Here is a 27,573-nt window from a genome sequence, read left to right on the forward strand (position 1 = left end):
TAGTACCTCAATGGAAAAAATCTATAAAACCTCAATCGACGATATTTATTTAATTATCACTACACAAAACCTGAATGAAGAAAACATTATTGTAGACTCACCAAAAATCGTTGAAAAAGATATCGCAGCAAATAAAAATATCTTCTGAAATGAAAGTCATAAACAAACGAAGAATTATTTTCTAATATTTTGAATTTTTTATTTTCTCTAACTTACAAAGTACCTACCTATGTCCTATGGTTGATTTAATATTTTTAAGTATGTCTTTATTTATTTTATATCAGAAACTTTGTTAATATCACTTTATATTTAGCACATTCGTTATTTCACACTTTCAAATTTATTTTCTGAAGATTTTCTGGTATTTTTTTTTCAGGGCAAAAATCGTATGTTTATGTAGAAGGCCAGTCAGAATTTTATGTGGATGTTTTGTATTATAATAAAATAAACAATTATAATTACAGGGACACATAAAAACATATTTTTATTTATTTTAAAGTTTGCTGTTTAAAAATGATGAAACCTTTTCGAAAATATTATACAACCTCCTTTATTTTAAGTCAACACTGGCAGTCACAGAATGTCTATATTTTTAAAAAAGGAACGTGAGTTAAAAAAGTTAACTACGAACGAAATTATTTCGGCGGGATAGCTATTTTGTGTTGTTCATTTATTTTATTTATTTTTTATACGGAACATTACAATAAAATTTAAAAGTATGCTTAATTGAACTTTATAAACAGTGCTCTATTTTACATAATTTGCTATATTCAAGGTACCTAACGAATAAAATTATTTCTTGTTCATTCATAAGTGGCTATAAATAAGAGTGTCTGTCGAAGAATCCTCACTCTAATTAGTACTGTGTTGAAAAAGGGATTTTCGAAAAGGTAACCTTCGTTTAAATTGTTTTTGATCCTTTTTTATATGCTGGTAAATCGATAATTAGCCAAAGTGCACAAAATCAGTATTTAATTATTTAAATAACGTACAATTTGGGAATTTCGATGTTCAAATTGTTTTTATTTTTTACATTTAACAGTAATATATATTGAAAATAATAATATGACGTGGGAAAAATAAAAGGGTAAATTAACTCTGAATCTGATCTTTCCAGGATTATTTGTTTTTTTTTTTATAATATTAAAGAGAAATTTTTTTTTTTAATATTTTAGAAAAAGTGGTTTGATTATTTCACATATTTTCTGCTTAAAAGATGTCGCCGAAGCCTCAAGAATCGTCTCCAGCTGAAAATCTGGTGTTGACGGACGGGGAGAAAGTCGTCATCAGTGGAATATCCGGGCTCTACCCGCAGTCTCAAAATATTAAGGAGCTATCCGACATACTGTATAATAAGGTAATTTTTGTAATTTATTAACATTACTTTTAATCAGTTATGATTTTCAAGTATGTAGGATTTTCATGAATGTCATATAAATATTTGATAAAGTTCGGCGACTTCGTCCACGTTTAGTGGAAAAAAATGTACATAATATATTGCCTTTGAAGTGGCATTCAACAAATTTTTAACATTTATATTTTGTACTTCTATTAAATCGGTCCAGCAGTTTTTTACCGAATTTTCGCAACCAGCTTTCTATATTCATATTGTTGATCAAATTTTGAGTGTGACGATTTATATTTTAATATCTGAATATGTTTGACGTTAAAGAACTTCTCTCTTTTTCTATAAAACTAGCAATTAGTTAGTTATATTATTAGCAGTACATTACAAAAGTATAATATTTAATAATACAATCTAAACAAAAAAGAAAAGAATTTTCTCAATGAAATTGTACCTAAACTAGCGTTAGCTACTATTAAGTATTCTGTGCCTAAACTTTACGGACTCTCAACTCAAACTCAAAACAAAAAGCGTTTTCTCTTCTCTATAAAAGACTAGTCATTAAATAAATATACTTTCTATAAAGAAAAATCCAGTCTCTTCCGAGGACTGTCGTTGGAAGTATGACCACCCTGAAGTGGCCCAATATACGGGAAAAGTTCCCGGGTTGGATTTATTCGACGCTCAGTTCTTCAAAGTGCACTATCGTCTTGGTAACAACATGGATTCGATGTCCAGGAAACTTCTGGAACAGTCCTTTCAAGCTATATATGATGCAGGTAATGAAAATTCTCTGTAGAAAAAATAATCAGGATGAATAGATTTTTATGTTATTGTATTTTTACTGGTGTGGCTAGAAGATATTTGTTCATGGATTTACTTTTAGTTCTCGAAGCCTTTTTAAGAAATCATAGCTTTGGTTAGGTCGTCAATTCGGTTTTTTTTACAGTCATGAGTTGATTCACCTCACTTAGCTTCAAAAACGTTTCAAGTAGGGATGTAACGATACCGATACCGATACCGATATATCGGCCGATATAATCGGCAAGCCGATATATCGGTATCGCCTATAATAAAACAACCGATACCGATATCAAACAATTCAAAAAACCGCGCCCAATGAACGATGCGGGAGGCCGCCCGCGCGTGCGCACTTTGTTTTCTGAAAAAACTCTACCAATAGTAAACTTTTATTAGGTACTGATTGTATGTGTATTACTTAAAGTTTAACTGACTTTGTAAAATAATAATACTAAAATAAATGGTTTTGTTGTTTTTTGATTTGTCATTTTTATTTAAAAGAATACGATTAACAGTTGAGTCTCTGTTAAATGTTGGTAACTTTTTATGCATAATTCACTATTTATTTTTCTACCAAGCCATCGATATCGGTATCGGTATCGGTATCGCCGATACATTACTACAAATATCGGTATCGGTATCGTATCGGCAAAATCATGTATCGTTACATCCCTAGTTTCAAGCTCCCGTAATATCATAATCTAAATAACATAATATATCAATACATTCGTAATAATATTTTACATCATACAATTATCTATAAAATATTAATCGACTTACTATTTTAGGTGTGAATTCGGATCAGCTTAGCGGCAAAAAGGTCGGCGTGTATGTAGGATCATGCTTTTCAGAAACAGAAAAATCTGCTTTCTATATTGTTTCTACGAAAACTGGTTTTGGTATTATGGGGTAAGTTTATTTCACTTTCATGTAATAATCAATGGGAGTTTATAATACCTCATGTCTTATGGCGCATCCACACATGCTGCCGGCTTATGCCACCGGGTTTCAGACCGCCTTGCCGCTGAATGCAGGCCACGCTTTACCGGCGGCAAATTCACTTCATTTCGAAGCCGCAAGCAAACTGCCGCCGGCAACCAAAAGCCGCGCGTGCCGCAGGTAAAAGATGCAAATGCCGGCGGGTATCTGTGGATGCGCCATTATACATTTTTTTTGTACAGTACATGTGGCAATTGTCTGGCCTTTGACATCTTAAAGGTGATTGAAATAATTTCAATTTTAAATTAAACAAAATCGTTCTAATTCATTCATACAATTCCACAGATGTAGTAAAAGCATGTTCGCAAATCGTGTTTCCTATTGGTTGAATGCGAAAGGTCCATCTATGGCCATAGACCAGTCCTGTTGTAGTTCTATAGTTGCTTTAGAACTGGCGTATCAGGCCATGAATAGAGGAGATGTGGACGCTGCTCTTATTGGAGGGGCTAGCTTGTGCTTACTTCCACAGTCTTCTGTTCATATGAGAAGGTATTTTTATTATTATATGTTTTTTTGTTGGGTTTATCCTGGAAATTTTATTCATGCTCTATTTTTTGGGTGTCCAGGGCTATTAATATTGATCTTCCAAATCGATTCAATTTAAAAGATAATCACATAGAATTTTAATAAACATCTGTTTATATAAGTTATGTTTCCTTAAAATCATATTCATTTTAGTAAAAATTAATATCTGAAACTTTATCGAACTCACATCTATACTCATATTATAAAGCTGCAGAGTTTGTTTGAACGCGCTAATCTCGGGAACTACTTGGTCCGATTTGAAAAATTGTTTCGGTGTTGGATAGCCCATTTATCGAGGAAGGCTGTAATATATTATCACGCTAAGACCAACAGGAGCGAAGCAATGCGGGTAAAACCGTGGGGCGCAGCTAGTATTACATATTTATAGTAATACATGAGAGCTTATTTATAAAAAACTTACTTGTATTAAATAATTGTGACATAAAAAAATGTATGATAGGTTATTTAAGAATGTATTATGAACAAAAACAACTATTGTTATTGATTTTACATATTCAGTAAATGTGAGGTTATTATTAGAAAATTTATTCAAATTATAATCATATACAAATGTTATCATTGAACTTTTATTACCTACATTAGCATTTATATTATTTCCTCTTTCCTTAAATTAGGATGTTTCAATATTTACACATACATATTTTCTATATCATATATTTGAATTGAAACTTCTTTGGGCGCGTTGAGAGTAAAATTTTAAGTACGCATATTATCTTATGGTATCATTGAATCTTGCCAAAGAAGTTTTACTTCTGACACGGGTGCTCGGCATACACGCTCTTTTTCTATTAAATTTTGAAATTTTCATAGAATTTATAGCATAGATGATTATTTCAGAGTGATGTTGATCAATCGTGACGGTAAAACGAGATCGTTTGATAAGAACGCGTGTGGTTGCGCTAAATCTGAAGCTATCAATGTATTGTTCTTGCAGAAAAAGAAGGATGCTCGTAGGTAAGATATAAGGAGGATTAGATTATCTATATATTATTATTAGATTATATATAAATTAAAATTATAAAATTTCTTGCTATTTGTTTAACTTATTTAATAGCTATGAAGTAAGCTATAAGCTTGGAGCCGTTGTTATTGTTAGCTGTGAAATGATGCTCGAAAAGCGATCTTGTAGAGCGGATCCATAGTCATATTCTTGAGGATTCATTTAATTTCAATTCACTCATTCCTGATTTTTTTTTCAAAATACATAAAACACTTAGAATTACTACACTACTTTTAATAATGTTTCATTAATCTTTTAGAATTTACGCCGAAGTAGTTCACGTGAAATCTGAATTCAATGGTCTAGTTGAAGGAGAAAATGGACCGAAATATGGTTTCTATCGAGATTCAGATAAATTGGCGGATTTCTTGAAGCAGTTCTATAAAGAAGCAAATGTTGATCCTAAACAAGTGCAATATGTTGAAGCTGTTGGTTCTGGTGAGATTAATCAAAATATTATAAAAAATGGACATTTGTGAATCTTTTGATAGCTTTGGACTGTTTTATTTCTATAGTCTGAATAAGCCCTTAAATGTAAATTTGCTAATTGTTTAATTATAAGAACTGTAAATTGCGTATCAAAATAATTAAAATTAGATCACATTATATAACAAAATATGACGCACGAAGTCAAAAGTTTTTCACGTAATGTTGAAATTGTTTTTAATACGATGGAACCGAAAGTCCAATGAATATTTTACTAATATAAAATAAGCCGTTTACGTTTTCAAACACGTGTAGAATTAATTAAACAAACAAAAATTATTCAAAAGCATGTTTTTTTATTAGACTAGTTTTATTTTACATATTCAATAAAAACGACACTTGAACTTAACCTTATTTCGTTCGTTACTAAAATCATAATTTTAGAGCAAGATTCTTGCAATTTTTTTCCTCCACCTTTTAAAAATGGCCATCATTTAACATAATTAACTTTTTCATACATTATTGAATCTAAAACACATATTTATTTTCTAAATATATCCAAAACAGCAACCCCAGAAGCAGATAAAGCTGAATTAGAAGCGATAGATAGAGTATTCTGTGACAATAGAACAGATCCTCTCTATGTTGGAAGCGTGATGTCCAATATTGGTTATAGTGAAGCAGCGTCTGGAGTATCTGCTATTACTAAGGTAAGTTCTGTATATACATATGTATAAGATATATATTATAATAAATTATACAATAATTTAATACCGACTACAGTTTTTATAATTTTAATGAACTTAGTGTCACAATCACGACTAATATATAAGACGAATCTATTGACATTACTTACATAAAAATATTATTATACACATAGAAGTGTATAATAATATTTTTATGTAAGATTTATTTTTATGTAGATTTCTATGATTATACATGTATGTTTATCAGCCATCTGGTTTCCATAACACAAGAGAAAGCTTAGTATGGGATCAGATATTGCCGTGTGTGAAAAATGGCCTGAAATATTAAAAAATACGACAAATCGTTAGACGTGCCAAAGAAACATACATACATACACTTGAAAAACATTACCCACCTTCTCTCGTAGGATCTTAAGAAAAACGGCGAATGCAGGTGGCATCCTCAATGACCCAAATAATAAATTCATAGCGTCATAAATTGTATTAATTACTACTCATTATTTGTTAAATTGCTCTTGACCTTTTATTTGAATTGGATATTAATTTATTCAGTTTCAGGAATAATGATGAAATGTTGATTATTGAATTATTTACCTTGTATGACGCAGAACATGAAATTCCAAACTTCAATGTCCATGTTGAATACGCTTCTTTATTTTTAAACTATCGCATCTTTAACTTCAACTGTATTACAGTTTAACATATTATTTTGTATTTATTTGAAAAAAAAAACACAAGCTAATTTCGGAAACAGTCGACTTATTGGCAAATTTAAGAAAGAAAACATACACACATACATACACAAGAAACCATCAAAATAGCTACAAATATATATAAAAATAGAAATTAATATTATGTATTGGTTCTGTAAAAACAGAATATCTGAAGAATAACGCCCCGAGTGAATAATCTTACCTTGCATCATAGAATGTTATTTTGAAATTTTCTTTTAATACTTGATACTTTTGGTACGGGAGCTAGCAACGTTTTAATAAAAGTCATTTTAGTATAGTTGGGTTTTTGATATACTGTTTCTCTTGCTATTTCGGTTAGAGCCCGGGCTGTCTGGCTGGCGGTTGTGGTTGCGTTTATTAGTGCGCACAGGAAAATATACTTAACTTTAAAGTCATTTATTAACGCGTAATTTTTAATCTTTTGCCTTTAGATAGATCCATCAGACATATTTTTTTTATTGCAAGACGTTTTTTTCGTTGTTAAATAGGTGCCATACGCAATTTTTTATTTCAAAATAATTATTTAAATGTCATCGAAATAAGTGAAATTACATCAACATGAGTCCGCTTAAAAGGTAAGTAATAACTTTATTACTTATATTATATTATCCTTTTTTAATACTTATATTAAATAATTAATAAACTAATATTTTTAATAGATGGTTTCATATTTATTAGATACACTTTTGGGTATTAATATGAATTTGATGATATTTGGTTTTTATCAAGTTCAACATTAACGTCCTATTTGAGGTTCGTTGGGAAAAGGAGGCACCATTGTAGATTGTTGCAAAAAAATTGTAAATAGTAAAATTTATATTATATATAGTATAAGTAACACAGTGATTACTTATCCTTCACGGGGACTCATGTTGATGGAATTTCACTTATTTCGATGACATTTTAATTATTTTGAAATAAAAAAATTGCGTATGGCACCTATTTTACAACGAAAAAAACGTCTTGCAATAAAAATTTTATGTCTGATGGATCTAACTAAAGGCAAAAGATTAAAAATTATGCGTTAATAAATAACTTTAAATTAAGGATATTTTCCTGTGCAGATAAGATGCGCACTAATAAACGCAACCACTGCGGCCAGCCAGACAGCCCGGACTCTAACCGAAATAGGAAGAGAAACAGTATATCAAAGAACCAAGTATTCTAAAATTTTCTCTTGTCAACGTTGCTACCTCCTATACGATTTCTCACCATGCATTTTTTACATTTAGTTTTAAAGATACTTAATGCGATTTTCCTTGTTTCAAATATTTTTTTCTCGTTTGATAAATTGCAATCGACTATAAGAAAATTTCTCGATATAATAAAAAAATAAAATGTTACCAAATCTTAGGTCCTCCTCGGTTATCAAAAAGGACAAATAGCCGCTAATCTCCACTGTGACAATCCTAGAGATGACGTATCAGGGATACAGAAGGGAGTCATGCGTTTTGTGAATGATCACCAAGCGTTTGGTCGAAGATATACTGCTGTTAACAATCTCTCTGTTACTGGGATTAATGCTCATGTACTTCTGTATGGACATTATAAGCCAAAGGTAGGTTTTATTCTTCTTCTTCGTCATCATCACATGATATTTATTATCATTATTAATGCTTCCAAAAGCCTATGATAGGTTTTATTCTTCTTCTTCGTCATCATCACATGATATTTATTATCAGTATGCTTCCAAAAGCCGGAGATAGATTTTATTTTTCTTCTTCGTCACCATTATCATTACCATTAACATCATAATTCTCGTAATGCTTCCAGATACATGGTCATAAACCTGTTATGAAGGTTTTGGCTACAAACAATTTAATGCGGTTTAGAAGTATTATATTATCATGTCGAAATTTTTATTTTACGACCCGTAGCTTTCTTTACAAAGTTTTTATTCACAATTTAAATGTTAGATGTTAGATGATTAATGTTAGATGAGCAAGAAATTTGAAAAATCGATATCAATTATACATAATATGCATGTCTTATCTCAAATACATTATTAACATTTCTTCCTTTTTACACAACATAATATTGCTTTGATTCGAATATTTATACTAGATTTAAAAATATAGCTTATCATTCTTTTTTCGTAGTAGAACAGGTATAAATAAAAATGTTTGTACATCTTCTTCTTCTTCTTCTTATATATAAAAATGAATCGCAAAATGTGTTGGTAAGCGCATAACTTGAGAACGGCTTAACCGATTTCGATAATTCTTTTTTTATTATATTCCTTGAAGTACGAGGATGGTTCTTATGTAGAGAAAACGTAAATATGTACCACGGGCGAAGCCGGGGCGGACCGCTAGTAAATAATAAACTTTTGCACGCCTCATAAGCGAAGCGTTGAGGTGGGTACTACTGTCACTTCGCGCAAAACATCTGATTTTTCAAACTTAAAATGTCTTTATGTATCATACATTGCACTTGTAAGATAATACATACACACACATATTAAGAAAAAACACTATTTTTAACGTTCATGATATTTTTGATGTCATTTTTGTTATTTAAACTAGTTAAAAAACAGTTTAAAAAAGTTCTGTCTTGGACGTCCGTGTGTCTGTATGTGCGGATCCTTTTTCTTGTTAACACGATAGCGACCGAAATACTTTACTAATCGAGTCTTTTTTTTTCTCTTACGCTTGAGTATGCTCAGGAATAGAACCCTTTCATTTTTCAGGGTCTGATTCGATGTGGTTTAATTGTTATTAAATAAACAAAAATAATAATTAATAAATATTTATTAAAAAAAAATTATGAGGCGTGCACTTTTGGATTTTCCAAATTATTCTTTATCTACATTTCAGGATATCAATAAATACAAGTCCACTATACCTCACTTGATCACACTATCAGGAAGGCAACAATCAGCAGTGGAAAAGATTATAAAGGACTTGAAGACCAGACCAGTGGACCCTGAAGAGATAGCTCTATTACACAACATACATCAGGATAAAATCAGTGGTCATATGGGAAGAGGATATGTTATTCTGGGTTTGTGAATTTTTTGACGTGACAACGTCTTATAATTCGATTGAGCCGGCTGCACGCACGAAAAAACATGACTCATGCGGCGTTACCTCGCTCTGAGGCGTTCCATGTAAGGCTTGAAGTGCAAGCGAGAGCGCGGAACGAGCGACAAAGAAGCACAATCGGACGTTGTCACGTTCAACTATCGTCAGTAAACCGACTTTACAGACAAACAACTTTTTATTAATTAATAGGAATCTATTATAGTGTTGGTAATGTGACATTATTCATCTTCTTCTGTCTTTAATTTTATCGTTACAGTTTTGATTGATACCGCGTCTGCATCAAGACTCTTATAATTATTTCCTTATTACAAATTCACCTCATTTTGTTTAAGTTAAATACTTTGCTTTACTTTTGAGCCGTCAACTTCTAAATAGTTTTCAGTATTACGAATAAAAAAATGTTGTGTGGTTTTATGAAACCACGGTAAAAGTGAAACTGTTCGAACGGTTCCGAACACTGCTTTGTGTAGCGCATGTCGCGTGACGGTCGGCTGCCGAGTAGGTAGGTATACCTACTCGGCAGCCGCGATACACGCGACATGCGCTACACAGACCAAAAAGTTTGAGACGATGTAATAAAAGTTTCACTTTAAAAAAACTATACTTCAAAGAATGGCTTTTTCTTTAGATACAAATGAAAACAACGAAACGATAACTAGAAAGGAAAGGTCGGACTATTTCCCGGACGTGACCCGTCCGCTGTGGTTCGTGTACAGCGGGATGGGCTCGCAGTGGCCCGGGATGGGGAAACAGCTCATGCGCATACCCGTGTTTGAGAGGGCTATACGACGGTATGTTTGATTTGTTTTCTAATGTATCTATTTTTGACGTGACAACGTCTTATAATTCGATAGAGCCGGCTGCACGCACGAAAAAACATGACTCATGCGGCGTTACCTCGCTCTGAGGCGTTCCATGTAAGACTTGAAGTGCGAGCGAGAGCGCGGAACGAGCGACAAAGAAGCACAATCGGACGTTGTCACGTTCAACTATCGTAAAGTAAACCGACTTTACAGATAACCAATTTTTTTATTACCTTTTCTTTATATATGAAATTCTTGAATATTTATTTTTATGAATTGGATGAAATTTTTATATTTATCCCTCAATTAACCGTGATTCTCAATTGAACAGAAGAGTTGAATGATCCCAATCATAGTAGCATTTATGTCTTATTGATCCAATCTATTATTTTTGGTAAGGGGTTTTACTATACCGACGATCAGTTAATATTCTGTTCTCCAAGGCTAATCTGTGCATATTCAGTTAATTTTTAATAATCTAGAAATAAGTTTCACTAATAAATCAAACGAATTCTACTCCAGTTGTCATGAAGTATTGAAGCCCAAAGGAGTAGACCTTATCCATATCATCACATCTCCAGAGAAGACAATCTTTGATAACATTATGCATTCCTTCGTCGGAATCGCCGCCGTTCAGATTGGTCTCACTGATGTTCTTACTGAATTGGGAATTGTTCCCGATAAAATTATTGGTGAGTTTTTTAAGATAGGAGAAAAACTTGAATAAAGTTTGTAGAAGTGCTTGAAATATATTCTTTCATTCAATCCTTTTCATAGTACTACTGAATTTTATCTTCCATGATGTTTTCAGTTTTGCTTAATACTCTATTTCTTACATCTTTTTAATGAATGATTTTTAAAGCTCTTCTTATTTCTATATTCAATGTTTCTTGTTTCTGAATAACTGTCTTCTCCTCTCTTTTATTATTATTATTTTTGACTTCTTCGATTTAATAATTTCGATAAAAAATTAAAAAATACAAATATTTACTAGAATTCATAAAAAATCTCAGGTCACAGTGTAGGAGAGCTAGGCTGTGCGTACGCAGACGGTTGTCTCACAGCGGAAGAGATGATCCTCTCCGCGTACAGCCGCGGGCTCGTGTCTGTACAGACACCGTTCATTAAGGGATCTATGGCCGCTGTTGGAATGGGATATACACAGGTAAAATGAGAATAAAAACTGGGTTTTTTATATCTGCTCTTTATTTTACTTTAAAGTTTTGAAAGTGGAGTTATATGGAAATAATTAATAATTTACTTCTAATAGTGTTTTATTGCGCATAGTTGAAAAAGTTGACACTATTTTTTGGGATTTAATCATTTCAGTCAAACCTATATTCTCTCAAAACATGAAAACTCCCGTAAAATTTCAAATAACCCTCAAATCATATTCCTAGTTATGCTTTTTACAAATAAGTTTTTTTATCACAGATAGCCAAGCTGTGCCCCCCAGAAATTGAAATAGCTTGTCATAACAGTTCTGAATCCGCAACAATCTCTGGTCCAGCGGATATTATGAAGGAGTTCGTTGAGTCTTTGACTGCAAAAGGAATATTTGCTAAAGAAGTTCCATCTTCTAATATCGCTTACCATTCTAGATATATTGCTGAAGCAGGTAAGTCTTTACTTGTATTTGGGCGATAATTTATTTTTTATGCTTTATGCCTCATTTTTTGAACCTCTCGGTAATTTGTGTATTAATAAATAATTATGTATATAGGTGCCACATAATGCAAATTTGATCTTTTCTAAATTATGTACTAAATCTGAAATTACAGTATATTTTTAATATATTTCATGTTATTTGATCTCTATAGTGACATATTAAATATCTTGGAAAGGAATTATTGAATTCCTTAATTTAAACTATATTTTTATAATTATTCGTATTTCTGTGTATTATTAAAAGCATCAGGAATATTATTTTAAGGCTTATGTTTAATATTACTACAGGTCCCGGCCTTTTAAAATACTTAAAGGAAGTAATAAAGAATCCGTTACCTCGCTCTGAGCGTTGGATCTGCACATCGATCCCACAGGACAAGTGGAACGAACCACTCGCCATGTACTCTTCTGCTGAATATCATACTAATAACTTACTGGTTAGTATTGTTTATTGTTTTCTTATTTTGAGTGGTCGGATAGTTTAATTTATTACCTTCTCCGATGTTCAACTCAATTCAATCAAATCCACCGGATTTACTAATTTTTATTCCTATTTCTATATTTATGGTATCTGTTTCCGAAGTAAGTATTGTTTCAAATTCCAATAAAACACTTTTTAAAATGACTCCCAATTATCAAAATTTCTCCAAACAAGAATGCAATTCAAATCTCTCTTACTATTTTTTAACTTCATTAATAAACAATAGAGATCGCACATAAGAAACAAACAACAATACAGAACCCAAATCCTTTCGGAGGAGCACCATATAATTTAGTACCGTTTGCTATGCTACAAGAAAACAGACATAGCAAACATAACTAACAGACCACAAACATTCCAGAACCCAGTACTATTCGAAGAAGCATCCTCCCTGATCCCCGCGGACGCAGTGCTGGTGGAGCTGGCCCCGCACGGGCTGCTGCAGGCGATCCTCAAGCGAGCCTTGCCCGATACTTGCGCTAATATACCGCTTACAAGGAGAGGTCATGATGATAACGCCAGATTTGTGTTGGAGGCTGTGGGACAGTGAGTAATTATCTATAATAACGGGGAATATTCATGTTTTTCTTTTTTGTCTTTATTTATAACGTTGAAAAAATACTAATGGGCTTCAAAATACTCTAGATATTTTTAAAAATGAAATTTAAAACTTTAAAAAAATGTAAGCAGTTCAAACGCCCCCATTTTGCGCACGCTTTGCGTGACGTCACATGACACGTCCAGTGGGTACTGTGGAGTGATGAATACAATGTCTTGTCAGATGACGTCACATTTGGTTCGACCAGTGGTGGCGCGTTTTGGAAGTTCGAATTTCGCTCCCTTATTTTGCACTTTTTGAATATTATTTTAAGGGTTTAAATAATAAGTCAATAAAAAAATCATTTTCATTATAATATTACGATAATAATTATACGAGAAAAAAATATTTTAGGCCATTTCAAATTGTATGCATATTCCCTATTGGAGTAGGTGGACAAAATAACACAGCTATATAAATATCCAGGTAGAAATGTGTCTTCTTGCTAGCTTTTAAGGCGAACATTACACTCGATTGATCAGGTAAAATATCATTGCCAAGTGCATTAGAGATGGCGTCACACGGACTGCTATAAGGGAGCTATGGACGTTACTGTTATGCTTATAGCTAAAAGTTTTATGAAATTGTTACTCATTATTCGTAGATGTTAGTACCATTCTTACAGGTGCTGATTCATCTATGGTTAATAGTATTGGGAAGTTACCTAAGTATATGCTATAAGTGCCGCTCTCATTGGTATTTTAACTTGCTTAAAAAAAATAACAAAAACAATTCTAATAAAGTACAATTTTATCCACATACTGTAAAATATTTTTGAAGTGAAACTTCTTTATCGGGGTTGGAAAAAAAATTAGTGTAACATTTTTTCGTTACGCGTGACATCTTTCCGTTACGCGCCATCTTTTTCTTATCCACGCGTGATTCGACGTATTTCTGTAAAGTTGCATATAGTAAGTTATTTTTTGAAAAATAAGGTCATAAAGAAGTTTCACTTCTTACGTGTGTACACTAGTACACGGACACATTTTTTTTCCTTTTCAGATTGTACATGGAAGGATATAACCCACGCGTGCAGGCTTTGTACCCGAAGGTGGAGTTCCCAGTATCCACTGGAACTCCAATGTTGGGACATTTGGTTGAATGGGCACATACTGAGAAATGGTAAATATGAAATATAGAATCAGAAATTTACATAATATAATACATTTTAAACAATATTTTAACATGCTCTTTTACTTGTAATTTTTTATTAAAAGTTAATATTTTCATATAGGACACTACCCCTCTACGTACAAGGTTTTAAGAAAACTGCCGCGGAATGCAATTTCGCTTTGTCCATCCATGACGATGAGCACAGCTACTTGCGAGGACACGTTGTTAAAGGTGAGTGTTTTTCATTTGATGGTATTAGAAACATTAAAATATTTAGAAATTTATTTTCCTTTTGTATTCAACATAAATTGCTTTTACATTATTTTTTGACGTGACAACGTCTTTTAATTCGATAGCGCCGGCTGCACGCACGAAAAAACATGACTCATGCGGCGTTACCTCGCTCTGAGGCGTTCCATGTAAAGCTTGAAGTTCGCGCGGAACGAGCGACAAAGAAGCACAATCGGACGTTGTCACGTTCAACTATCGTCAATAAACCGACTTTACAGACAACCAATTTTTTAAATCTTTATTTTATTAACGTGGGTTTAATCAGACATGATCATGCCACCCGCAGAATTTAATAAAAAAAAATAAGACATTTGTTTATACGGAACAAACCTTATGGAGGGTAGATTGAAATTTTGTATCAATCGTAAATTTAGATGAATTCATATTTTTTTATGTGATTATTTGTTAAAAATAAAAATAGACTTACATAGACATTGTAACAGTTTTTTAATATAAATAAAAATAAATAATAGCATTATAATTCTTCATAATTTTGATAACAGGCAAAAACCTATACCCATTTTCTGCCGCCCTCGTCGCTGTATGGGACACATTCGCTATGAGTCTCGAATTAAAGAAGAAAGGCGTCTCCGTACAGTTCAAAGATGTCCATCTGTTTGTCCAACCGATATTACATGATAAGCGGCATTTGAGACTTAGCGTTTCTTTGCATAGAGGAACTGGGGCTTTTGAGGTAAGTATCCTATTTAGAGCAAAATTTGGAAGTTATAAATTTGTGGGTAGTCATCTCTGTTCTTGAATTGTATGGGTAACAGTAGTAAGTAGAAGTAATTGGGGAAATTATTTTATGAGCTGAGTAGGTGATTCTGAGGTGAAAATCTTTCTTGTTAATGCTTAAAACGTTGTTAATGTAAATACACTATTTTTCGATCAGGATTTTTTTGACCAAAATGAGCATTTCATTATTATAGGCACTTGAAACCGACATTATCTTGCTTATTATAAAGTGTTATAAATGTTGATTTTCTTTATGTTTGTAGTATACTGTCTTATGTTATTAATTAAGGTTTAATTCAAAAGTTTGTTGATAATATTATTCATCTACAGGTTGCAAGTGAAGGTATGGTAGTAGCAACCGGGCAAATAATTCACAGTGAGAGGAGCGAAGACAACTTCCGTTTATTTAAACTGGTGGCTGAAAATAAAGATGAGATGACGCTTTATTCCGAAGATATCTATAAAATGTTATACACTCGCGATTATAACTATAGGTATGTTGAATTTTTTAAAGATTAAGTGTGACGAAGATTTATATTATATAAGTAAGGATTGAGAAGAAAAAATCCATACTAATATTATAAATGCGAAAGTAACTCTGTCTGTCTGTCTGTCTGTTACTCAATCACGCCTAAACTACTGAACCAATTTGCATGAAATTTGGTATGGAGATATTTTGATACCCGAGAAAGGACATAGGATAGGTTTTATCCCCGAAATCCTACGGGAACGGGTTTTTCTTTGAAAACGCGGGCGAAGCCGCGGGCGGAAAGCTAGTATTATATAAGTAAGGATTGAGAAGAAAAAAAAGAGCCTGTGTACCGAGCACACGTCTCAGAAGTGAAACTTCTTTAGCAAGATTCAAAGATACAAAAATCGTCGCCGTACGTCCATGACGTGACGGTATGACCATGACGCGACCTTGAAACTTTACTCTTAACGTGCCTAAATTTTTCAAGATTTGTCATTCTAAAATAAGTAACTTGATAACATTTTTTAAGTTTCTACCTAGAGAGACACTTTAGTAAATTCATTAAATTTTTCTTCACAGTGAAGATTTCCAATCTCTCCGAGCAATAAACGATACTTCCAACGAAGGATATATCACTTGGAAAAATAACTGGGTTACTTTTCTCGATGGTTTAATACAATTAAATGTTTTGCGACAAACTGTTGGAGAAACCACATACCCAGAGTATATAAGAAAAATAACTATTGATGTTGATAATCATAGATCAGTCAGTGAAGGTTTAGATGAGCTAGCAGTCAATTATATAGATGTGTTTAATTGTACAAGGTATGAAGTCAAAAATCTGTTATTTAGAAATATATAAACGAATTTATTTATATTTTTATCAATTCTAATGTTAAAATGGGAATATTTATAATATTTTAGATCCGGAGGAGTTTTAATGGAGAATTTAAGATTCCGTGAGTTATCGTTTGTAAAAAATAACATGTCACTGAAATCGTTGCAGTTTTTGCCTCACTTCCCTAAAGATCGATCAAATGTAAGTAAACTTGAGAACTTTTAAATGAAGTATGAAAAGAAGATAATTTTATTTCTGACCAATTTTCGCCTAATGTGTTTCTTTAGGAAATTACTGCGCTCTACACTTGTCTTCAAATAATAAAGGAAAACGTTCATAAGGAAGAAATAGTTATATCTGAGTTGATTGAGAGTGATACTACAGTATCTAAATTTAATTATATTCATCAAATAATGAATGATATACCAAATCTCAAGGTCAAATTTTCTTTAATGAAGGAAGAAAGCTTATATGGACTTGGTAAATTAAACGATGTCGATGTCTTATTCGTTAACAATCTATCTTCCAATGATAAGGTAAGAATTTGTATTATTTATTCATCATTATTATGATTATTTAGATGTTATTGTTTCCATTGATATTGACTCCATAAAAATTATATGTAACTGTATTTTTAGATCCGTTGAGATATCTAAAATACCAATTTCAATATTTTGTCATAATTTTCAATTTCTAATGTACCAGCATCTTGAACGTTTGTTAAAGGGAATACAATTTAATTATTTTCATAATCATTTAATTGAAATGAACCAAGAACTAGTCTTATTATCTAATTTCTTTCAGTTATGCGCTTCACTTGGAAAATCTCTACCATTCAATACGTTGATTGTTAACAAAGAATACACCAAACTATTAAAACCACATCCATCTAACCTATTCTCTATAGTTAGTCATCACGATATTGGAAACCAATGTATACAACTAATTAAATGGAACCCAAAACCTGATAAAGCTGGTACTAGCGTCTATACATTCGAAAATACTTCAGATTTGGAACGATTTTTCAATACTATAGATAGCCTTCCGAAAGATCAAAAGATACTTTTGGTATCGTCATATCCTCCAATACCGACTTTAGATGATTTGGCAGAACATTTACGTAAAAATGGCCGTATTGTTAATGTTATGGTAATCAATGATGAATTTAAGGGTAATGAAGAATTCCCGAAGTCGGATCTGGCTAAGCTAGTGCTGAATAACGTGAGTTGATTTAATCTATTTTAAACTTGAATGATTTTCTTTGTTTATCGTTGCTGTCAAGCATAAAGATTTTACCAGTGTCAACAATTTTGTAAAGTTTTGAAGTGATTTTTAATACAAAAATATTTACATTGTACAGGGTGAATGGGGAGGCATGTACTATTTGCCAATGATTATTAAGGAGTTACCAAAAGCAAACAAGGACGTAATCCTACGAAGTAGACAAATTGGAGATATAAATTCACTCGAATGGGTTGATGCACCTGAACTTACTGGAAATGGAATTAATGTTACGGTAAGATATATATTAAAAGAAGTCTAATTAATTTAATAATATATGAATCCTTAAATCACTACGTAGTTTAAAGTTTTCAAAAGGAACGAATTTTATATTCTCAACAATAAAGTGTATGGTAAAATTGAGGATAATATTGAAAGATTACCTGAAATCAATCAGATCGATTGTTCAAGCTTACGCACTAATGTGTGTCTATTGTTTTCAAAAGGTACATTACGCTGGAATTAATGAAACTGATGCGAAGAGAGCGTCGGGTGAAGTTTTCTATGAAAATGTGAATAAAAACCAATACGGAATGGATTTCAGTGGTGTTACGGAAAAGTAAGCAGTTTTAATATTAATATTTTATGAAATAAATGCAACACTATTATTGAGTTTTATAAGTTATCACGTAATTGGGTATTAATTTTTTAATTGAATGCTTGCATTTAAATTTTAAAGAGTATATGGCGTCACTAATTGAAACAACTACAATCACAACTCAACAAAAAAAATAAGACATTCAGTAAAATAAAAAAGTGAAGGTAGAAGTATATTTACTATTTGATGATATGTCCTCTAGTGGTACGCGAGTAATGGGTTTGGTAAAAGGAGGAGCAACTCGCAGTCGAGTCAAAGCAAACTTGAATCTTTTGTGGCCGGTTCCAGAGATGTGGACGTTGGAAGATGCAGCCACTGTGCCACTAGCTTACTCACTTGCGTTTTATTGTCTTGTAAGTTGTATTTTGCGGATAGTTGACATTGCAGAAATGGGTTTTATTCATGTTTGTATATTTTTAGCATGCTCTATAGCGATTTTTAAAAAATCTGTGTATTTTGAAATAAAAATCTTAACATAAAATTATGTCGTATCTAAAACTATTTTATTTACCAATGGGCATAGGTAATAGTCTGATGAAGAAATATTCAATATCGTTTAAAGTATGAATATCGCTTTTTTCAATAGCTTTGTGATATTTTACAATTTAAATTTTTAGGCGATAAAACAGAATTTGTTACCTGGTATGAAAGTTTTGATCCACGGTGGTACCGGTGCTTTGGGTCAGGCAGCTATATCCATATGTCTTGCGCATAATTGCGAAGTATTCACTACAGTTGGTGATAAAGGCAAGAAGCACTTCTTGAAGAGACTGTTCCCAAAACTGAAAGGTAAATTATAGTTATTAATGAAGTTGTTAATATAATTTTAGTAGGACGTGTAACTTTTTGGAAGGTTGTGATCGACACTGGAAACAAAGTAACTCTAATTATAGCCAGTTTCAACAACGTCTGGTTAAATTCTGAATAGAGTCTTTCGCTTGAACTGAAGTATAACGTACTAGCTTTCCGCCTGCGGCTTCGCCCGCGTTTTCAAAGAAAAACCCGCATAGTTCCCGTTCCCGTGGGATTTCCGGGATAAAACCTAGCCTATGTTACTCGTGGATAATGTAGCTTTCGAATGGTGAAAGAATTTTTAAAATCGGTCCAGTAGATTATGAGCCTATTCATTACAATCAAACAAACAAACAAACAAACAAACAAAGTTTTCCTCTTTATAATATTAGTGTAGATGATAGTATCAATAAGTGTTGAATCAATGGCCTTATGGTGACGTCGTGAAAAACAAAAAAACGCCTAACCACTTACCCATTACTACTCTAAACTTCCTAAAATTTAAATTTATCAGTATTTTTTATTTTCTGCTTTGTATAGATGACCATATTGGAAATTCAAGAGACATATCTTTTGGAGATATGGTCTTATCTGCTACCGGAGGCTATGGATGCGACATAATTCTGAACTGCGTCAAAGGTGACCTGAAAAATGTAAGCAATCATAGAGTATTATTTTATAAGGACTAATAAATATTTTTCTTTGCTTTTTGAGTTTTAATTGTTTGATTTTGATTTGAAAATTAAGTTATCCTCTCATCAATGAACTGGTATTGGATTTTGAAATCTATTTCAAACATACTATAATCATGATAATATACTCATACTATATGGTTACGGTTTCAGGTAAGCATAAAATGCTGTGCGCATTATGGTATTGTTCTGGACACAGGGATGTTGCAAAATAACGAAGACTTCTCGTATGGAATGTACAACATGACGAGGAGCAGATCGTTTACAGCTGTCGATCTTTCGTCTATCTTTAGAAATGGAAATGAATCGGAAATGAAGGTAAGTGTTCTTGGGGTATAAGTGATAAAATGTGCAGTTGTATATTTTCAGTATATTCAGTATTTTCTTATAGAAGCAACTAGTATCTATGTACTAGTAAGATGTTTATATTAATGAGAGAATTTTTATTATGTAAATAATTTTCACTCTTCAATTAAATGCTAAGTTCATTAGTTGCCCTGTAACATCAGTTTTTACGATCAAGCCTCTTAAATTTGTAAACATCATTTTAAATATTGGCTAATAGGCAACTTCAACGTTTCGACGATTGAACGATCAGCACTACCAAGTGCTAACCAGCACTCGATAGTGCTGTTCAGCAGAGGCACGTGGTTACGTACGGTCGCTTGTTGCGGTTCATTTTGCAGTAGTACCTGGTGGGGCATTGCACATGGCATCTGCTGATACAACTCCCGTTTGTTTCTTTTGACAATATAGAGTCATGTTTTTTTTTGTTTGTACGATTGTCTTAATATTCGGAAAAAGTTTTTAAGTTATGGAGTCTTATGTAAAGTCAATTAATTGTCGTGCAGCGCCTCCAAGTGCTGATCAGCGAGGGCATAGCGCGCGGCTACGTGCGCCCGCTGACGCGGCTCACGTTCGCGCCGAGCGACGCGGCGCGCGCGTTCCGCCTGCTCGCCGCCAGCCGCCACCGCGGCCGCCTCCTCATCGACATGAACCAGAACATACCCAATACCGAGATTAGGTGAGTTGGAAATAGCATAGCGCGCGGCTACGTGCGCTTTGGTGCACAATTACGACTTTATTAATTTGACATATTACACAGTTTACCCTACAGATATATTATAGAATTATCTAATGATTACATTAGGTCGTATTAAATTCATTTTTTTAAATTTTCAGTTTGTACAATTCACCAAATTACTACCACATTGTTATTTCGGATGATGACGTGCTGGCCGTGCAGCTTCTTGAATGTCTCATTGCCGGAGGCGTGAGAAAGATACAACTGATTTGTTCGAAGAAATCTAACTTTATGATGCATAAAATTAAGTGAGTATAGGTACCTTTAAATAAAGACAAGTGCGTGATCTGAAATATTATATGTAAAGATGATATGATATATTGTGATATTTATTAAATTCATTGCATAATTTCAGGATTTGGAATCAATTAGGGGTTCAACTTGAGCTAACAATAGAGGGCGTATGGGACAAGAAAACTATATCTAAATCTTTAGACAGCGATATCAAACATGAAGCCGAGGGAATTTACACAATCATCACGAGCGATTATAATTCTACTAATGTTTCTTCTTCCCTCAAGGATTTGGATTCTAAGACGCGATCATATCCTAAGTTGAGGTTAGATTTTGTTGCTACAGTGAAACATTGTAGAAACAAGTAAAATACTTAGGTAATGCAAAAATACAGTCGAAAAATATGGATTAATTGCATTAATTAAACTTTTAGGTATTTCGCAATAATCAATGGGGATAACACGATTGGAGAAGAAGTGTGTTTGATGAGACGTAAAATGAAACTACCAGCAACATTTATAAAACTTCCTGCTCTTAAAAAGGTAAGCATTATAATTTGCGTGTAAAATCTAAATTGAAAACCTAGAAGATTATAAAAGACCGGTAAACATATTGATGTTAATTTATTTCAGATTGACAACGGTCCTTCCATATCAGTAAAAAATGCCATAGATACAATCGAACAAGCTCTTTTGTCTGAAAGAGTGACGATTGTAGGTCACACTCGTCCTTCATCTAATACATCTTTACTTCAAGAAATTTCTGCTATAGCAGGTATTTCAAAAGTATCTTTAATTCTTCCTAATTTATTAAGGTGAAGAATGGTAAAAGTTATTTTATTTGACGTAATATTTTTAGATTTTAAAATACCAGACGCTGTTGATGAAACTTCAACCTTGTTAGAATTACGTATGGAGCCAGCCAAATCTAGAATCGTGCAAGTTTACCTAAGGGATGTGTACAATGTCTGGTTTGAAGAAAGTAAAATTCTTAATTTGACGGTCCAGAAGTAAGTGCATTGTTCACATTTAAATCAACTGAATCTTTTCAGTTAAATGTGAATAGAAAAACCTGACTACCCAAGTTTTGAAAATCTTTTTGTAGGAAAAGCAATTAAGTTAATCTTGGTTAACCTTGAATATTTTCATGTCATATTTAAATAAGGTAGGGTATCACAGTGACTAAAATCATAAAAAGCGTCATTTATAAAAATATTAAATAATTGTGGACCAAGGTGAGAACCTTGAGGCACTCCATATGTCATGATTGTATTCTGTGCTACCATTCTGTTGTGTGAAAAACCATATTGCTGTTCTTATATCATAAAATATATTCTATTAAATCTATAGAATAAATTCTTCCACTTTTACTTTAATTTCATGTTTATTTGCTTACACGCTCAAATTATAAATTTTGTAGATTACGGGAAATCCAAGAAACAGTTTCTGAAACAGATTTTGAAGATCCAAAAGGCTTGGCTACGTTTTACTCCTACATAGATTCAGACGAACTGCTAGCAACGACGGAGATGACCTTCTTGCCTACTTTGACGAACAGTTCAGCTTTGGTAAGTTTAGAATGCTGTGTGTAACTGATGTATGTACTGATATATGTTGTTATTTATTAATAAATAATCGTCCTGTGAAATGCATATTATTATAATAACATAAGGATAGGATATTATGGGGTACGGGACAGGCTCTGAATTCGTAGAGTAGTCTGTTTTCACCAAGTAAGGCTGTCACATTTTGTCCCTACTTAAATGATTAAAAAATTTTGTTCTCTACTCATAATGCATGGATCTAATGCATAAACTTTGTTAAATTAATTATATTTTCAACCGACTTCTTTTGTTACCTCACAAGACAGAACTTTCCACTGAGCGAATTGTTTTTATTGATCCTTTTTTTATTTGAAAGCTCCCTCTTAATTAAATTGTGTTCAGTTCTGGCAATATTAAATCGGAAACTCAGTCTAGTCTCCCCGTGACCACGCTCGCTGCAAAGTGTGAGAGAAACGTCAGGTAAATAATATAATGAATAAATCGCGTTTAAAATCTTTAATCTAATATTTCCACAAAACAATTTAAACACAGTCTAACTTTAAAGTTTAAACCAGCGATCTGTCACTTTAATAGTTTTCAATGTGAAATACGACCAGATTAAAGAGAACCCGCGCTTAAAGATAAACACTGTCTAAAGTTTTTTGTGGTAAGACAGTATATTTCTTAATGTATAATACTCGCGTAAAATCCAACACTAGAAAATATTAATATTAAATCAGTTTCAGATTTTTGTTAAAGAATAAATTATGTAAAACAAAACTAAGTTATTTTTATGTATATTATTCTGCAAAGAAAAAAGACGTGTGGCACTCGGGGACTGCCGCGGTAAAGCTATTGCATAGAATTCCTTCAAGCCACACCTCCGTGTCCGTCGGAGTGGGGAGCGTGAGGTTTTTGACGTGACAACGTCTTATAATTCGATAGAGCCGGCTGCACGCACGAAAAAACATGACTCATGCGGCGTTACCTCGCTCTGAGGCGTTCCATGTAAGGCTTGAAGTGCAAGAGCGCGGAACGAGCGACAAAGAAGCACAATCGGACGTTGTCACGTTCAACTATCGCCAGCAAACCGACTTTACAGCCAACCAATTTTTTCGTTACGGAATTTCTCGATTCGGTAAAAGCTATGCAATAGCTTACGTTGCTTCTGTGCTAAGGTATGGTATACTGTTTTGGGGAAACTCAACTAATGTAAAGAGTGTCTTTATTGGACAAAAGAAATGTGTTAGGGCTCTCTGTAATGCGTCCCCAATGGACTCTTGCCGACCACTCTTCAAAAAATGCAAACTATTAACATTAACTGGTTTGTACATCCTGGAATCTTGTATGTTTGCTAAGAAACATAAGGATTTGTTTAGATCTGCAAAAGAGGGATATCAACTTGGCAATAGAGACCCTACAAGGCTGCTGATGCCTAAATGCCGTACGGCCTTACACCAAAAAAATGCATCTGTTATGTGTATAAATATATTCAATGAAATTCCCAAATCTTTGAGGGAATTGCCATTTAATATTTTTAAAAAGCGTTTAAAAGCCTGGCTAATTGAAAAATGTTTTTATGACTTAAAAGAATTTTTTCAAAAATCAAAATATGACATAATATTATAATTTTGTACTTAATTGCTTATTTATATAAATTAAATTGTATTTGTAGTAATTGACATTTAATAGTAAAAAGCGTAATAATTGACATAAATATTATATAATAATTGTAAGTGAAAAAGGGTACATAATAGTTGACATATGTATAATTATTATAAAAATGATATTTATGTAGTAAGACATTGACATTCTCTTGTTAATTTTTGCATGCCAATCAATTGGCGATTTGTGCTGAACAATGAATTATGCAACATCTGTAAATCTACCACATTTCTTGCAAAATAAATCATTTCATTTCAAATCATTTCATTTAATAAACAATCTGTATGCGCAGCGTCACAACGAGTTCGACGCGAGCCAAGCGTTCCTGTGCACGGTGCCGGGCGTGGAGGGGAGCCACGCGCGCTTCGGCGTGCTGTGCGAGCGGCTCAAGCTGCCCGCGCTCGTGCTGCAGCCGCGCGACCACCGCCTGCCCACTGTGGCGAGGCGGTTCGCTGAGGTGAGTAACGTTCATCTGAAACTAGCTTTCCGCCCGCGTAGTTACTTTATTTTTGAGGCAAGCTGTTTCTCCTAAACACAGGTTGCCCAGTAACCTAGCTAGGGAAACATTGGCTTGTATACATTGTTTTAGTAGCCTTTTTTTATATTTCTATACTTTTACATGAATATAAATTGTAAATTGTATCATCACTTGTAGTTAGAGATCACGCATAGAAAAACCCCCGATTTTGAAACATTCTTCATTGGTGCTCCGCTCCTGTTGGTCTTGGCGTGATGATTTACAGCCTGCCTTCCTCGATAAATGGGCTATCTAACACTGAAAGAATTTTTCAAATCGGACCAGTAATTCCTGAGATTATCACGTTCAAACAAACAAACTTTTCGGCTTTATAATATTAGTATAGATATTTGGCTTTATGTAGTAATTTATTTTGTTTCTTGTCATTTACTTGTACTGTCTCTCTGTGTGTCTTTTTCTTGTCATTTACTTTTACTGTTAGACCAGGGTCGATAATTAATTTTTGAAACAAAAAAAAAAATAGTAGAAGGATGAAACCCATTAGAAAAGGAGGGGAATGTGATAAAAATTTAAGGAAAAATAAATTACAGACAATCCGAGTTCGGGAAGTGGGAGGGGGGGGGGCTTCTAAGGCTAAAATGGTTTCTCTTGATTTCCGACAAAACTACAAGTCCTATGGAAAAAGTTCAATGGCAAAGTTGTACCCTCCCACTTCCCGAACTCGGATTGTCTGTAATTTATTTTTCCTTTAATTTTTATCACATTCCCCTCCTTTTCTAGTGGATTTCATCCTACTACTATTTTTTTTAGGTTTTTATCATTTTGGAAGGGATTGGCCCTGGTGTATGTCTCTATGTGTGCTTTGAGTGATTTTGTGATTTTGGTCTTGTTTGTGAAGATATTGACGAACTTTATCTTTTAGTTTCATATTTATTTTCAAGTATAATGTATTATTTTTCTTCTGTTTTAAATTGCATAATATTATTTTTCAGACCTTCATGTCATTGACTCAACGGAAGAACTTTTATCTCCTTGGTTACGAATCTGGTGTGATTGTCGCTTTAGAGATGGCCGCTATTTTGGAAAGACATGGTAAGGATTTAAAATATTGATAAAAAAAAACACAGTACCGTCATTGTCACTTGATCATTAATTAATTATTATCTATAAATCTTTTCAGGTTTTACTGGTGTTGTATTTTGTCTCGGCGGTTCACCAAATGAAATTAAAGCACAGTTCGAGGCAAATCTAAGCCAATATAAGGACGAAAAAGCCTTGCAAGATGCGATTTGCAAGCACATGATGAGGTTGATATCTGGAAACAAAACCGAGAGTTTTGATAACGTGTTGGAAAACGCGTCAACTTGGGAAGAAAAAGTGACAGCTTGCGTTCGAAGTCTTCTAGGAAAAGTGAATCATTCGTCTCAATATGCTCAAGAACTGATCGAAGCTGCGTATTCCCGAATCCTTCACGTCAAAAATTATTCTGCTGAACTGAAAAAGCTGAAATCGAAGCTTGTTCTGCTGCGACCGAAAATGGATATCTCTGATGAATGGAAGTCGATACTTGAAAAAGATTCTCTACAGAATTATTCTGAACAACCAGTTGTTGAATATGATTTGCAAGCTCCACTCGCGTATGCAGCTCAAGATATGAGATGTGCTGGAATTATCAATAGACATCTAGAAGATGGTATTTTGGAAGCGTTTGAACAAAGAAATCTTTGCGAGACATATTTGCTTAATGCAGACGTTATTTCGGTACAGCAATAAAATAAATGGTTTTGATTATTTACAAACAAATATCGTTTTTGTGTGTATTGCAATAAAGGAGCTTTTCTTGATTTACCGTTTTATTTACAACTTCTTTTTTGCGATTTCAATGGACAAATAATTTAAAATACCTTGCTTCATACTGACTGATGCAATAAATATTAATCCAATTCTAGTATTTATATCGATTGGAAAATTCAAAATGATGAACGAAATAGGAAATATTAAGCATTTACACTTAGACTACAGGCCCATGTTGAAAAAATTATGGGTCATTTGACCCACCACCTGACCTATCTAGAATGATATAAGAGCATAAAATAATAAGATTCAGCACTATGACGTCACTCGTAAGCTGTCCACCTGAGTGCAGATGAGAATTCGAAAGTTCAGGTAGAGATTTTCTCCCCTTGTCTCCATGATTTTTGTACGGCGTTGCGGAATAATGGCTTAAAAGCAGTATAGAAATAGTATGACACAGATGCCGTACAAAAATGGTGGTTCACAAAGTCGGAATTTATTTTTATTTTTCGACAGTTGCCGGGGTAAATTTGGTCATTTGATTTTGTACGGCATCTGTGTCATACTATTTCTATACTACTTTTAATCAATTATTCGGCAACGCCGTACAAAAATCATGGAGACAAGGGGAGAAAATCTCTACCTGAACCTTCGAATTCTCATCTGCACTCAGGTGGACAGCTTACAAGTGACGTCATAGTGCTGAATCTTATTATTTTATGCTCTTATATCGTTCTAGATAGGTCACATGGTGGGTCAAATGACCCATAATTTTTTCAACACGGGCCTGTAGTCTAACTACAAACAA

General features: G+C 33.2%; 1 protein-coding gene across 1 annotated transcript; it reads left to right on the forward strand.

The window, feature by feature from the left end:
- Positions 1-874: 874 nt before the first annotated feature.
- Positions 875-26,815, forward strand: LOC149479018 (fatty acid synthase-like). The gene is made up of 40 exons (XM_089708805.1): positions 875-890; positions 1,217-1,357; positions 1,932-2,124; positions 2,935-3,055; positions 3,431-3,634; positions 4,529-4,645; positions 4,951-5,129; positions 5,685-5,827; positions 7,913-8,116; positions 9,375-9,561; positions 10,231-10,393; positions 10,928-11,097; positions 11,419-11,570; positions 11,840-12,023; positions 12,362-12,510; positions 12,916-13,100; positions 14,155-14,274; positions 14,387-14,496; positions 15,060-15,250; positions 15,625-15,788; positions 16,346-16,591; positions 16,691-16,805; positions 16,892-17,140; positions 17,409-17,825; positions 17,965-18,120; positions 18,332-18,444; positions 18,686-18,836; positions 19,101-19,272; positions 19,816-19,928; positions 20,121-20,285; positions 20,819-20,991; positions 21,150-21,299; positions 21,407-21,610; positions 21,719-21,827; positions 21,918-22,059; positions 22,144-22,294; positions 22,705-22,852; positions 24,786-24,950; positions 25,964-26,063; positions 26,152-26,815. Exons 2-40 carry the CDS (start codon positions 1,217-1,219, stop codon positions 26,742-26,744), a joined length of 6,909 nt encoding a protein of 2,302 aa, XP_089564931.1. The 5' UTR covers positions 875-890; the 3' UTR covers positions 26,745-26,815.
- Positions 26,816-27,573: the final 758 nt, after the last annotated feature.

The sequence above is a fragment of the Colias philodice genome, chromosome 21 (assembly GCF_061535455.1).
Source record: "Colias philodice isolate Cphi_HAF_F1 chromosome 21, ilColPhil1 Martin Lab GWU primary, whole genome shotgun sequence".
Taxonomy (NCBI): domain Eukaryota; kingdom Metazoa; phylum Arthropoda; class Insecta; order Lepidoptera; family Pieridae; genus Colias; species Colias philodice.

Excerpts from the sequence above, each read along its gene's own strand:
- LOC149479018 (XM_089708805.1), top strand. The coding sequence starts at position 1,217 with ATGTCGCCGAAGCCTCAAGAATCGTCTCCAGCTGAAAATCTGGTGTTG. Across the intron at positions 3,056-3,430 it reads ACTGGTTTTGGTATTATGGG|ATGTAGTAAAAGCATGTTCG; the intron begins GTAAGTTTATTT and ends ACAATTCCACAG. Across the intron at positions 18,837-19,100 it reads CACTTGCGTTTTATTGTCTT|GCGATAAAACAGAATTTGTT; the intron begins GTAAGTTGTATT and ends TTAAATTTTTAG.